The 15,658-nt window shown below is 42.8% G+C and overlaps 1 protein-coding gene across 1 annotated transcript in view; it reads right to left on the bottom strand.

Moving 5' to 3' along the window:
- GAN (gigaxonin) overlaps nucleotides 1-12,231 on the bottom strand; it is a gene marked incomplete at both ends in the record, with an annotated part of 29,026 nt that extends 16,795 nt beyond the window's left edge. The window contains one exon of the mRNA XM_080637748.1: nucleotides 12,065-12,231. Coding sequence (XP_080493874.1) covers nucleotides 12,065-12,231 — 167 coding nt within the window. The remainder of the gene's footprint in view (nucleotides 1-12,064) is intronic.
- Between the last annotated feature and the right edge of the window lie 3,427 nt (nucleotides 12,232-15,658).

The raw sequence follows: 15,658 nt of genomic DNA, 5'->3' as shown, positions 1-15,658 counted from the left end.
CAGTTTTATATCAACTAGACTCAAAAGTTTCGGGTTTCTTGGTTTTTAATAAAAGCTGCATCTGGGATGAAACCGTGTTTTCTTTCAATTTAACATAATGTGTATCAAAGCTTGCAGCATCTGGCCTCCTTCACAAGAGAGACAGTCAGGTGGTATCTGGACCTCATACGTATCAGGTACTCATGAGCAGCTGGTACGGTTAACTACACAGTGGTACCTACACAGAACCTGGGTAGTCCAACACATGGTGGGGCTCATAATGGATGCAAAGCATGTAACAAACATGTTTCATGCCAGCACTAATCAGGAGATTACAGAAAGGACTGATGCTATTTATCACCATCTTCCATCTTAGCATCACCTGTACACACCCAACCTAAATAACCTCATTGCACAGACTTTATGCTGACGCCTCCTGGTAACAAGAAAGTGTTGTTCAGAGGGTTTGGGTCTTATCAGGCTAGGTGTTCTAATTACTGGGTACATTTTCAGGCATCAACAGTTGTTAACCTGAAAAGAAACAAACCAGCAACTGATGCAAGACCACAACACAAACCCAAAGCAGTAATATAAAAAGCTTTGTCTGTCCTGAAATTGAGTAGGTAAACATCTGTCCCATCACTTTAATTTGTTAGTTAGTAAACTACTGGGTTATTTATTTCGGCACAGATTTCTGACATGAGAACCATTTCCAAACAGCAGCTGAAGGTACTCTTTGTCCCTCACATCAAGTATTGCAGGGCTGGCTGTTGGTAAGAGGGGAGGAAAAATATGATGCAAGAACTTACTATAAGCAGGCTTGGGGCTGGAAAAGTTTAAGATAGAAAATTGTAAGTCCAATGTGGAAAGAAAGCTGGAGGAGGAGAATAAAGTAGGAGGTGTGTAAGTGGAGGGCAAGGAGCCACATGTCCTCTTGCATCACACAGCATTAGCTGTTAGGAGCACCCACACCTTGCTCACAAACTGAGGTCTGGGGATCCTTGCAACAGACAGAACTAGAAAGTTTCAAAACACATTTGTTCCCAGTTCAGAGCAGACAGCTCACAGCAGTCCTGGTCCTCTATTAAATTTAACTTTAGAAAAAAAGTTTCTAGCTGTGCTTAAGTATATGGTTTCCAACCTGCAATATCCCACGAGGGAGGATGCTTTCTTTCCACCATGCTTTTCCCCACAGTGATTTAGTCAGCCTATGATTTGTGTGGCTAGAAGTAGCAATCAGCAAGCCAAGGTGCAGAGAGGTACCCAGCTGCAGCATGACTGCTTCTAACACATGCACATGAAAGCTTCTTACTCTGGACAGCATTTATTACTTTAAAAGCACTCTAAGCTGCCAAACCACAGTAGAAAAGGCTGCCTTAGTCTTCCTTCATTCAGATGCAAGAGCAGAACATCAAGATTCAGAAGCAAATAAAGTCCCCACAGCCAATCAGAAAACCTGTTAGCTAGGAGCAGAGCAGAGCCAAGATACATACAGAGCTGAGGGAAACAAACCAAGGCAGCTTCTTCATCCTGTTCTCTTAAGTAACTTAATTTTCAGCAGCTTGACTCCATCCATGTTTTAAAACGTTTTCCATTTTTTTAATTAAGAAGATCATCATTGTAAGTTGAAACTGCTTCCAGTAACATAGTGTTCTATAAATGTATAACATCCACACCAACATCCTCTTGTAGCTGGTCAGAACTGCTTGGCACATACTGCACCTTCAATAAGTGGCATAAGAACAACTGGGTTTATGTTGTGTTTTTATGTTGTGTGCCTGCGACAAATTTAGAATCTGCTCTTCCACATCACTTAAGGAATACAATCCTAATGAGTCATCTCAAATGGCACTACATGAGGTAGAATGAGGAAGAAAAATTCAATACCTCTTCTGTCTATGTAAGCAACAATATAAGCAAGGTAAATCATTAAAATGAAAGCAAGGGCTTAAGAACAAGCACTGCTACTGCTAGGAGTGACAATGCACATCTAATGGCACAAACCAGATTCAAATAATTAAAAAAATACCCTAACAGATAAATTTAAGACTTTCTGCAGTTTTTGTTAAAGATAAGATGGATCTTCCAACATATCCCTGACTCTAGAAGAGGAAAAAAAAAAAAACAGTCATACTTCCAACCTTGCAGTCAAGTTCCCTGTGAGAGCACTGCGGTGGGATAGTTTAGATGCATAAGGAGCACGTAGAAAAAGGGTTCATGTGGCTGAAAACTCCTTTTCCCTACCTTTTACAGTTGACGGTTTATAGGAGGGGAAGTAATAATTTACAAAACCCCAGATAAAACAACAACCAAAATTAATATCAAAACAAAATGTTCAGCCACTACCAATAACGCTTACCTGATTCAAACATATTCTTGTGGGAATATTTTTACCTTTAAAATCTTTGCCTTATTTGTAAACTGTCGAAAAGACAACAGATGTGTTTCTACAATAGTGACATGAGTTACACTGTTCCCTTTATGAACTTTTGGAATGCTTTAATCCTCAAAGCCCTGGTGTACTGGTACTTAAACAGGTAAAGAAAACATCTGTCTGCAAAGACTGTGCCTTTGTGCATGAGAATGCTCTAGACCACGTTCACCTCAAGCAGGTTTATGATATTTAAAGTGAACAACAACTGAAAAATCTGGGAAACAAAAGACAGGCACTTTGCTTTTGATGCTTTGCAACACAATACTCTTACCCGCTCCCACGTCATCGCACTGCAAACAATGCTCTTCACTGACCTACTTACACAGCTGTAGCAGGGTGCCAAACTGCTGGAGACAAGAGGGAAACACTTGGAAGGGAGCTCTTTCCAAATTAGTGATTTTGCTCCAGATTAACCATAAGGACTAGTCTACACAAGCTTTGCCAAGATTGCCACACTAGCAAACCTTACTATTACAGTAGCAAAGCCATTCTTCCAATCCAAAGAGTAATAAAATTGGGGTTTGGTAATATATCCTTTACCTGCACCACTGTTTGGGCCTTCTCCAGAGAGCATTAGCAATTTAAAATGAAGTTATACCTCCAACAAATGTTTTCAGCAAAGACATGCACCAAACCCAAAACATGCTCACAAGAATGACTCAGTCCCAAAAATGACAAGCAAGTACTTTGAGATTTTGCATCATCAAGGGGAAAATGTAAGAGACTCTACTTTTGATGCAGTCTCCTCCTGACCTAGGCTTCCTTATGCAGGCTTGAGTCTTCAAGTACAAGCTTTCCATGCGAAATCTCATTAAGTCAAATTTAGGATTGACCATTTTAATGGTGAAGTTTTTTCATTTGTCTGCCTTCATCCCTGCAACATTTTCCCCCATGCAGGCTTGTCTTTCTGCATGCAAAAAAACCCCTTAATAATCACATTATTAAACAGGTCAGGCACAAAAAGATGATGCAGCAGTTCACTCCACCCACTGCCATCCTCCAAAAAGATATTTTACAACCAAATCAGAAGGTTTTCTTTGAGGTCGCACCCTGGCCTTTAGCACCACACATTAAAGACAATCTTCACCACACCCTGCAAGGGTGCCAGCTCTCAGGATTTGGCTATGCCTCTCCTACATCTCTCTTCTTAAGATTATCTGTTAACTGCACCTTCAGGTCTCAAGGCAGAAGTAGTCCACCTAATAGCACAAAAACCTGCAGAAGTTGCCTTGCTTGAGCAAAGAAAAACAACAATAAGGAATAAATTAATTTTTTCATCTGTTGGAAAGTTTAAGTCAGGCAAAAATTTAATGCTTCTCCCCAGAAAGAAAAAGAACAAAGTAATTCCTTCAGCAACAGAAGCAGAAGGGACAGCAACAGAGCAGTAAACGGTCTGTGGGCTTCACCCAGTTTTTTTGTTTACCCTGAAAATCTGAAGTGACTCTGACTACACTTAGCTAATTCAGACCTAGACGCAATCTAAATTGGAAATCTACCCTCAACCAGCACGTCTTGCCTAAACATGTGAGTTAGCCCTAAGTAGACAGAACACACACTTGACAAACACAGTCCCCAAGAATGGACCCTTGAGCCTCTCAGCAGCAGTAAGAACCTCCCATCTCATTTTACTTCGGGGGTTTTTTAGACAACTTTGAAAACAACCAAGCTGAGCTTACAAACAAGTCAAACACAAACAATGCAGATGAGCTGGCTGCCAGGTACAGGCGGTTCGTGCCAGGCACCTCGTACACAGCTTGGCCTCACCTATGTGTGCAGCTGAGTAGACCTGGTTCAGCACTTGGCTGTTCAGCTCTTCTCACATGAAGCACAGACATATTACGTACCATTCTCTATTAGAAATACCTGACACTGGATTTAGAAAGGTGGTTTGGGTTGGTTTTTTTTTTAATTCTTTCTTTTTAAAAGATAGGAAAAAATTATCCAATCTCTGTTTCTCTACGAGCAGCAGACTACCTGGCATGAAACACTCATCACAGCATCTCCTTAAGGAATTAAATCTGCATCATATTTATGCCATTTTTGTGCTACATACAACACTCAAGTATATTCACTAAACAGATAATTCCCGAGATTTCCATTACAAATCAACTGAAATTTTAGCTTTCTTCTAAACAGCACTGTTACACCCAGTAGACAGCAGTTTGGAACTAGGACTTCATCAGAAAAGCAAAGGAAGACATTCCTGGAATGCAATTTTAAACCAAGAAATTAACTGTATCTTACTTCAAAATTTGTCTTCTTTCAAATTAACTCCACTTTTGTTCTTGCTACAAATGCTCTTTTAGAAGGAACAAGTACAATGTCATGCCCATGCTGTTAAATTTACCATTAAACATATTTAAGAAATGCAGTGCTGTGTAGATCGTCTCTAATAACAATAATCCAAACATTCTTGTGACTTACTAAGATCATTATTTGGAAAACACCAATGAACCTGCAGAGAAAACATGGTTTAACCAGGGTTTTATATCTCACTTATCCTTATAGTATTTCTCCTATGGGAGAAATAAGCATCAGAGTCAGATAAAGATTTTCATCACTGCTGGTAAATATGAAGTGGAATGGACATTACAAGTGCATGAGTAATGCCATGGGACAGCTGGAAGATAAAACAAATGCTGTATTTCTTTGGGAATCCAACTGAGGGAAGTACCAGCTCTGGGCATGGTGGGAGCTGGAAAACACATATGTGAGACTATCACAGAAAGTGATGACACAGCCAAGAGGAAAGTGGAAGCAGGAGTGTGGATTTCACTAGCACAAGAAGGAAGAGCCAAGAGTCTGCAAATCAGAGCACTAACCGTGTCCATAAACAATAGCAAGCACAGTACGAGGCAGCTTAAAGTCGTTCAGGGGATGTAAACCAACGTGCCTGAGGACATAAAACTGCCACTAACTACATGGTATTAAGAAGGTATTTCCTTCATAGGCAACAAGCAATTTTGAGCTGACCATAACAGTGATTTTTTTCTTAGCTTTCTTGGAAATATTAAGCAGTGGCACAGCCATAATATGGAAGATGAGGAGGAGACTGGTGACTCCCCTGCGTATGGGTAACGCTACACTGGTACTCAGTACCAGCACAGAGAGAAAGCTTTGTACAATATATGAAATAAGAGGTCTGAACAGAGAGGGGAAAAACCAAATTCTTTAAGACCATCAGTTATTTTCCACATTTGTCAGTCCACATGAGGAAAAAGTTGCTTTTGTAACTACAGCTGAGACCAATGCAAACAAAACAGGTTCAAGGAAGAATAACAAACAAAACCCAAAACACAAATGAAGAAGTTCAGACTCATGAATTCCAGATCTTCCTCCAGACATAGGAGCACCTTCAGAGCGGCCCTGCTCCAGCCACAAAATACGTTTTAAATCTTGTGAGAAAAGTCATTAATAAAAAAAGGTTCTTTTAATAACAGAAGTTTTGCCAAACAGGGCAATTAATGCAGGTGTGTAAAGGCAACCTACAGAGTATAAATTACCCAGACATCCCAAGCAGCTCCATCCTGCCACACCTCCTTCCACCCCAACTCGCCTCTTACATCAGGCACACAGATGAGCCACATGTCTGCAGATACAAAGAAAGGACAAGCAATTTCATCTCAAGTTCTCCTGCGTAAACAGATGCTCTGATTTCCAGTTCTCCCTTTGTCTGACGTGTAGGAGCAGCCCAACTGTATTTTCTTGCTATTTTGAGCTAAGAGCCTTATTGCTTCCTCCCTTCAGGCCATCTTTAGGGGCTTGTTGCAGCAGGAATATAATTAACAACTCCCCATTCAAGCCTGGTATAGTGATTTCTAAATCCCTTTTTAAACCATAAGTTTTTAATACACCTTTATCACTGTTGCCCCCCAACTACTTATGCAAACATAACACACATTTAGGCACTTCTGAGTTATACCAGGTACAGAGTTTCTGGACAAGGCACTATTTTGATTTATTGTGTCTCAAAGTTACAGAGACTTTACAACTCAGTTATCACTAAAGCATCACAGGTGACAATTTAGTTTCATTTTTCTTTTAAAAACAAATCCTAAACAAAATTGGGCTCCAGAAATCTGAAAGCAAATTCTGGCCCCATTTCTTCCTGACTTCCTACAGCCAGGGCAGCCTGTAAAGTCCCCAGGAGGCTGTCAGAAACAGACTCATAAGAAACCTTGAAGACAACATGACTTTAGAGCCCTTCTTGATAGGGCAGTAACCACAGCCCTGCCTTGCATGCCCAGTGAAGACAGAACAAGCCCTGGCACAAGCACAGCACGATTCAGCCACAAAAGAACGTGAGAGCACAGGGTCTTGACAAGCAAATACCTGCCAGCTTCAGCAATGGTTTGTATTGTGACTTCAGTACTAGTCCCAAATAGAAAAAAGTTCTAAAACTCTACAAAAAGTCTCTATAAATGTCAGTAAAAAACAAGCAGGTGCCAGGAAATGAGCAGCAGGAGCTACCGACATGCCTTGGCTTCCACCTTGCCTTGCTGTAGAATATTTATTGTCTAACAAGTGTAAAAAAAACCTACCAAGTCTCACCTTTGTGGTGTGCTGCAGAACGGACACCCTGTTCCACCTTTCATACCAGCATTTAGGGATGCTCACAGACACCCTTACACAAGGCAGGCTGCCTTCTCATGGTTTCACAGCAATTCAAAGTGTTTCAAGTGCCAGCATACAGAGGAAAAGAAACGAGATCAATGATGGGGACATGTCCCATCACATGTCTGTGGAAGTTTGTTTCAGCACTGGCACAGTTGTGGGGCTGTGCAAGAGTCTTACAAGGCCTGCAATGTTTTAGGGATGTCAGAATGTTGAACAGCACAAGCGAGAATATGCAAATGCCATCAGGTTACTTCTGGCAAAAACCCATTTATAAGTAGTACAGCTATTTACAAGTAAATGGAAAATAATGTGAACTTAATTTTACATTTTCATTTTGTTTAGCTAAATTATGCTCATCTGGAAAAAGATGACACTATGGTTACTGGTCCATCAATAAGCTAGAAAAGCCTTAGTGAACAGTATAGACTACATACCTCCATCTGTAATCTGTTCACACAGATGCATGAAAACCAAAGCCAAAACTTGCTCAGATAACAAAAACATCTTATTGTAATTTCTAACACTGCACCAGATTCTCAGCATAATGATATTAAGTGCATCTAAGAATTTGAGCATAAATATCCTTGTTGTTAAGGTGGTTCCCACATGCTCCCATACAGGCAAGCAGACTGTAAGCTAGCAAGTATGAAGAGCTGCAAGTTTCAGCTGGCCAGGAACAACTCATGCCAGGCAGTGACAGATCTATGTGGATGAGAACATCTGCTGCTGCTGAGGATACCAGGAATACTTGGACCAAATCTATCCTATAAAAGGTTCACAGATATATGCCAACAGCTTACGCCAAACTCACTAGTGCAAGCATGGTTTATTCTGGTGAAAGCACTCTTATGCCACCATAATTTACACTAAATAAATTAAATCAGGGCAGTAGAATTATATCTACATTAGGGCAATTGCCAGGATACAAACTGCTAGAAAGAAGCACAGGCTTCTGGTAGATTTGTTACAGAAGAGAAAATCAAGAGCTGACCTGGCTCGAATTTAACTTCTCTGGGATGCACAATAGCATCACTTTGAGTCAAACCACTCTGTGTCCTATGGCAGTTTCTTCCTGAACAATCCTCCTGTTCTCAGGCTCAGGAACACACCACAAGATGTTAGAGATACGTAGGAAGACTTCCCTGTTTTGCAAATGACAGGATTTGCTCCAGGGGCAGAGGGATTAGATAAAACTTCACATATTGAGAAGTTCTGTAGGAATTCTCACAACTACCCCAAACCTCACTGAACTCAAGAGAGCAACTTGGCATTAAGTAGTTGAGGCGAGACCTCAAGAATCAAATTATCACAAAAATTTAAAGTCTTACTGCTTCCACAGACTGAAAATGTATTCATGAAAGAGGCATTTATTTTCTTCTGTACATGCAGAAGCTAGCTTATGGACAAGAACACCAGACAGGACCCACGCCACCAGTAACACTTCCATGTGTTTCTGTGTCCCCTCATACCACCTGTCCTCTCTCTGCTGAAGCTGCCAGTTTTTAGTTGCATGGATAATTCAGTTGCCAAATAACTAGAGGAAAGCTTCATCACTATAATTTACAAGTGTCCTACTCATAACCAGTCAGCCAAACAGCTTCCATGCAAAACTAAAAACAGGTAGCGCTCCTCTCTCTGAGGCTTCACAAATCCTTCAGCACACATCAACTCTGCTCACACCCAACCACCCCCTGAGCCCATGCCTTCTTACTTTCCTACTCACACCCTAAACTAAGCACTCATGCAAACCCTACATGGATTCTGAACTCGTCCACCAACTTGCCCACAGCCACAAAATATAACAACACAGCCAGATACAGAAAACACCACGCCAGCTCATACTTCCACTGCTTCACTGCTGAGTACATTTGACAAATCCACTCGTGTTTCTTTCAAGTTTTACTTCTGAATTTAGTTACTGGATTTTTCTGAGGTCTGTATTGGAGTTTTTCAAGTGACAGCACCCCAAATCAATTGGCAGATGGAGACTGTAACAGCCTATGGTACCGGAGCATGACTTGGAATCATCTACCCTTAAAATACAAGGACTTAAAAGTCTTGCATCTCCTGCAATAACTCTTTATATCGAAACCTAGACTAACTGTTTTATTTAAAGGTCAACACTCAAAATAAATGGGATTTGCACAGGCTGGAGATGAATTTTATCTCCAAAAAGAGCCACTGAAACATTACTTTTGGCTGGAAACATCATGCTCCAACACTGGCAACCTACCTGACCAATTCTACCCAATGTGGAGACCAGCTGGACTAAGAGATAGATCCTGGAGCGATAAAAAGAAGAGAAACAGGCAGCAGGTAAAAATTAGGTTCTGCAAAGGCAGGTAATACAAATCTGCTTCTTAATGTGCCATGCAAGAGCTAGGTGAACGTATCTTTGGTACATCTTGCAAGCCTGAGGAGAAAAGATGAGTAAGCTTAAAAACAAAACAAAAAAAACACTTAATCATATTTATATTTTAATGCATGTAACCTACTTTCACACATAGTTAATAAATTCCTTCATGGGATGTGACCCTGAACAATTCCAAGTTTAAAAACCCACAACTCTAATGACTACAAGCTTTGCTGCTACTGTAGTTATGTTTGGCGCTATTACTCCTCACGCACACTTAACTCATATTTCCAAAGTCCCTTTTTCAGAGCTGAACAAAATGCAGTACTTAAAGATTAAAATCTGTGAACATGCACTTCTCCATGGAATAATTTACAGCGTGTTTTAATTAAGCAGTCTTTTTGCACAGTAAAAACCAGCTTATTTTCTGTAAACACTACAGGAAAGATACAGAGGTGCTGGAGCAGGTGCGGAGAAGGGCACCAAAGCTGGTAAAGGGTCTGGAGAATAAGTCTTAGCAGGAATGGCTGAGGGAACTGGAAGGGCTTAGTCTGGAGAAGAGAAGGCTGAGAGGGGATGTTATGGCTCTCCACAACTACCTGAAAGGAGGTTGTAGTGAGGTTGGGGGGTCCATCTCTTCTCTCAAGTTACAAGTGATATCAGAAGAGTAACAGCCTCAAGCTGTGCCAGGGGAGGTTTAGAGTGGATATTAGGAAAAATTTTTTCATGGAGCATGAAAATTTTCAATGCTCATGCATTGGAGCAGGCTTCCTGGGCAAGTGGTGGAATCACCATCCTTGGAAGCGTTCACGAACTGTGTAGATGAGGCCCTCAGTGATATGGTTTAGTGGTGGTCTTGGTAGTCTTGGGGTAATGGTTGGACTTGATGAACTTAAAGGTCTTTTCCAATCTAGTTGATTCTATGATTCTAAACTCATCTTTCTGTTACAGCAGAACAGCAGTTTTTCCAAGAATATGGCCTTTTTCCACCTACAGCAACCCTTCTGAACCTTAATTTCAGATATTACATACAATCATCTAAAATAAGATGACCAACAACCTAAAAAGCATTCAGGCATTTTGAAGAGTACTGGATCAATGGTTCATTTCAATTTCATGTCTTTCATTTGTCTTTCACCACAGTCTACAAAACTGCTTCTTAAGACAAGCAGTGAAAAAAGTTATTGGTAGCACACAGGCTCTGTGAATTTTGCAAATTCTTGCTGATCTTCCTTCTCTGTGAATTTTACTTCATTTTACACTCAGCTCTAGCTGGGTAGGTGGACTGACTACCTCAAACAGCTGCAGAGAACTGCTGCTCTGTCCACATTCAGCACTCATTTAAAATTTAGTCACCAACTTAATATTCTATTTATTTTTAGTTTATTTTTGTACTTGAGAAAGTCAAAAGTTGTACTGCAGTGGTCACCCAAAATACTGCATTGCCTAAGAGCAGATGCCAATGTGACACTGAAGTAGGTTCCATCTTATTCTGAAAGTAGCAGACAGACTCCCCATCCCCACCTAGAGCAAATATGCAAATCTTATGACAACTTCAGAGGAAGCTACAGCTGGAAAGAATATCCAGCCATTACCAAAAGTCTGCTACAGAATTATGATAATCCTCTTTTTAAATGATACCAAAAAGTCTTCTCCTACTTTACAGACTTAGACAAAATTAATGTCTTCATTACCTGCAAATTATGGGACTTAAAAATAAAAACCCTTTAGAATCCATCACCTGTACATTTTGTTCACACTTCCTGACGTGCAGGTACATACTATGAAGATCTTATGGTGGGTATATCCTGACTTGGTGTCAGGGCGTATCACCACTGAGAGTGACAGAGAAGTTCAAGCTGCTGTTGACAGCTGCAGCAGGACCTTTCATTAACTGGGTTTCACTGAAAACACAGGCCAGGATAAGATGTTTGCCGGGCCACCTTGGAAACCGTGACTGTGCTAATACAGCTCCCTGTCAAACGGCTTGGTTTGGCCGCACACACTGCTGGCACTTGCTGCCAGGAGTCACCGGCTCTCCCGGCTCTGGCACCTTTGGCAGCTTCGAAGTTCTGTTCCTGGATACTGTGAGGGCACAAGGGAACACGAGATGGGGAGACAAAGCAATCTTCTCTTAAATTTAGAATCTAATGTACTTCAGAATGAACCACCACCACCCGGAGCTCTGTCATGCTAAGAGCTACCAAGGAGAAGACAAACGAGGCTGAGGCGCAGGCGGGGGAAGCCCTGGCAGCGGGCACACAGCGCACAGGCACCGGCCCCGCAAAGTTCCTTGTTGCTGGGTCGGTTGTTTACACCAGGCACTTGGCAGCACTTGTTCAGGGCGGTTTTACCCGGTAGTTAAACACGCCGTCTCTCGCACCTGCACGAAGCCACAGTTCAATGAGCGGGCGGCTCCTTCAGGGGCACTCGGGCTGCGGGGAGCTCCGCAGGGCGGGCACGACCGGGCCGCCGCTGTCACCGGGGCGCTCAAGCAAACTCCGGGCACCGCAGGCCCGCTAAGCCCGGCCCGCCGCCGGCCTGCCCCGGCTCTTCCGCCGTCAAGACGAAGCCGAGCCCACTCCTTACATAACCGGCCGCCCCCCGGAGCGCGGCCTCCCGCCGACTCATCACCCAGGCAGGGCGCGGGCCCGGCCGCAGCCCTCCTCTCCCAGCCGTACCTGATGTAGGGGCTGGCAGCCGCCAGGATGTTCTTCTGCACCGGGATCTCCTCCCCCTCCAGCACCAGGTGCGCATCGCAGAAGCGGCTCTCCTCGCGGAAGGAGCTGAGGGCCCGCAGCAGCCTCGCCGGGTGCTGGGGGTCCGACACGGCGCTCGGCCCCGACATGTTACCGAGCGAAGCCGTGCCTCGCCGGGCCGGCCGCCTCAATCACTGCCCTCACACCATGGCTTCCAGCCCGCCGCTGACATCATCTCCCTGCGTCGCCCCGCCCGTCCGCAGGCCTACCCCTGCGGGGCGGGGAGAGGCGAGGCGGAGGCGGCCTCGGATGCCCGGGGTTGGCTGACGAGATGCCGGGGGGCGGAAGGGAAAGGGCGGGACGGGGGGGGCCACGGTCCTACCGCCCTCAGGCCTGACTGGCAGGCAGACAGACCAACTGACTGACAGACCGGCCCCTGGCCTGATCGGCTGACGGACCGACTGAGGGACTGACTGACGGACAGGTTCCCGCCGTGGCCTTAGGGTGGGAACCGTGAACTCATTGTCTCCCTTGAAAATACCTTTATTCCCCCCCCCCCCGCTTTAAAATGTGGCTGAACCCGCCTTTCTTTATGTGTTTCCCCCCTGCCTGAGGTGAACATGACAGGCGTTAGCTTGAGAGAGTGAGAATTAAATATAGTGAGACCCTTGGGATGGCGCTGCTTTCCACAGCTGCCTGCTGGAAACAGCCTCGTCCAACAAAAAGAGGGTCTTCAGGTCTCTGCACAGGAGTTTAGGGCATATATTTAACGTGCTTAATTGCACATTAAAAGACGACTTGATTCCATCTTTAGCAGCATCCAGTGTTCAAGTAGCGACATCATTTATGCTGAGTGGAAGTGTTTCAAAAACTGACTTTTCCAAGGAGGGCAAATGGCTCTGCAGCCTCTGCTCCCACAGTCAAGAGCAGGAATGGGTTTTTCAAGTTATGAAATACCCCAAAGGCCATCACACGTTCTGTTTCTCCATTGGGAGAATAAGATTTTCGGGGGTCCTGATCTAGCAAAGCTATGGTGGGTCACATGTGTTTATTATTTGCATTTCTTTAACTCAGTGATGTAAAAATGCCTATCTTTGTAATGTGGAAAACTTTATTATAATTTATTATTATAGTTCATCCTAATCCAATTCAATGGTATCTCCAACTGACTGAACCACTAGGAAAAAGAATAAAGGTATCTGGAAATGTCCCCATGGGGAAAAGAAATGAATGACTTCACAAAGGCAACGTTGTCCTTCCCAAGCTAGACACAAATGTGTTTTGTTCTCCGAATGGAGATCTCAGCTGGGACATGTGCATGTGCAGATGCAGCAGGCAAAGCACTGCACCAAGTCCTGCCCATAGGGAGTGTGAATAGCCCTATTTAAGCCCATGTTTACAGTTCAACCCTTGTTCAGGTGCTTTCTGACTGGAAAGGCGTCTTTGAGAGCATACCGCGCTCTGGATTTGTTGTGCAGCTTTGAACAGGGGTTTTAGAAGCAGCAGAGGATGCATTTCACATCCTGATATGATGGAAGGTCTAAAATTAATCTGCATGAAACATCAGCAACTTTTTGCATCACTTCTTGTTATAACATGCCCATTTAAAAATATTAGAAGGTCGCTTCTTCTGGCTTGGGTATAATTATTCAGGATGCCAAGTGTAGAATGAGGAAGAGCACAACAGATCCAGAGGACGCATCCTCAGCTCTCTTTGAGGGTAATGAAAGCAGAGAGCACTCTGCCTCTTGACTGGGGGTGAAAGATGTATTTTGCGTGTTATTAATACTTGAGTAATTGCATACTCAAAGGAACAGTGGTTTAAATTATTGCGAAAGCTGTCATTGAGTGGCCTGGTTATTTAAAAACACTGGTTTGTTTCTGTGCCTACTGCCTCAGTTGTAATGTAGGAAAACATAGTTGTATTTCTGGTTTTTAACTTGTCCTAGTAAACAGGGCTCCTGCTTCCTCCTGCTGCCTATGTGGGGCAATGGGACAAGGTGTAACAGATAATATCCACTTCAAGGGAACAAATTAATTATTATGCTTTGTTATTTGTTGTATTTAATGAAACATGCTGATAAAAAAAAAAAGGACAAACCAAAGCACTCTACCAACCAAAGGGCCATTTGTAACATCCTTGAAATAATTATATGTATGCATACCCATGGCCTGATTCTCTTGCTCAACTATGTTTGTTTTCCTTTAACAGAGCTATCTATCCTTACTGTCATTATTTGTAGTCACTAAACTTAGATTTTGGTTTTATGCCATTACAGTAATTCCTCTAGTTTCACTGGGCTGATATATGACTTAAATTGGTGCAAAAGAAGAATCAAACCTATCAGTCCCTCAAGATTTCATTCACAGTGAAGGGTGTCAGGGAAGCAAATCAAATGACAGGCTCACTGCCATGTGCCAAGTTACCACAAAAAAAAAAAGCCCACAAGCTTTGCAGCCATTTGGCAAAGCCTATATGCATTCCCCCTTGCTATTGTCAGCCCAGAAATGATAGTGTATTGCCCTATTCAGGGTAAATGTTTCATCAGATTGCTATTGCAACTGCTAAAAACATTCTTGAACAAATCTGTGATTAGCCATATGGTTTTTATCCATATTGTCCCTCCCACAGGAGGATACAGGGATTGGCAAATCCAGATTTACATCACTGTTTTTCTCTTCAGGTTGACTACGGACTTGATGCTGGTCAAATCCTGTGTAATACTCACCAAGGGACTTGTTCTGCTCACAGGCAGAATACACAACAAAATGACCACACACTAGCTGTATAACATGCACAGTTTATTAAACAAGCACACTAAAGCAAATAAGCATATTAAAGCAAAAAAGCACACTAATGTGAATCAGGTATATATCTGTATATATATATAGTGAATAATTACAATAAAGCGAATCAGATAGATTAGATAGATAGATAGATAGATAGATAAGTAAAGCACAGAGGAAAATTAGCAATGCATCAATTCATTACTGCATAGACAGAACAGAAATTAAGAAGAAACACATTACCAATCACCACTAATCATCCAGGCAGTGGGAAGCCCCATTGCAGCCAGTGCCAGGAGTCTCAGAGACTGGGAAGTTCCTATGCGGTGCATCCACCTATAGGTGAGGCTCTGGATTTGGCTACAAGAGGGTCCCACTTTTATACCCTTAGAAAAACAACTGGGTTTATGCCAGATCTGTAATTGCTTACTCATGGGGCCATGCAGTTTCTTCTGATCTCACTGTTGGCTGCGCTGAGAGCGTTGACCAGGTGCCTCAGCGTGGCTGACTATGAAGGTCATAGGACAGCTGCACCTTCATGTTTTCCTGCCTCTTTCCGACAAACAGGAAACATAACAGATAGACTCTACCGAATACACTTTGTCAAAAAACATACTTTGTTATGTCTCTCATTCATGAGGGGGAATCAGCTCCCAGCTAGGTTCCCATCCATTACAGGAATACAGCATACTTTGTTTAAAAATCATATCCAAGACAAGTTCTTATAATTTATTTTCTGTGGTCTGTGGTATGCATGAATATAAGCAACACATTTGCTTTCTTGGACTG

The sequence above is a fragment of the Psittacula echo genome (assembly GCF_963264785.1).
Source record: "Psittacula echo genome assembly, chromosome: Z".
NCBI classification, from domain to species: Eukaryota; Metazoa; Chordata; class Aves; order Psittaciformes; family Psittacidae; genus Psittacula; species Psittacula echo.
This window is presented reverse-complemented; position numbering and strand designations above follow the sequence as displayed.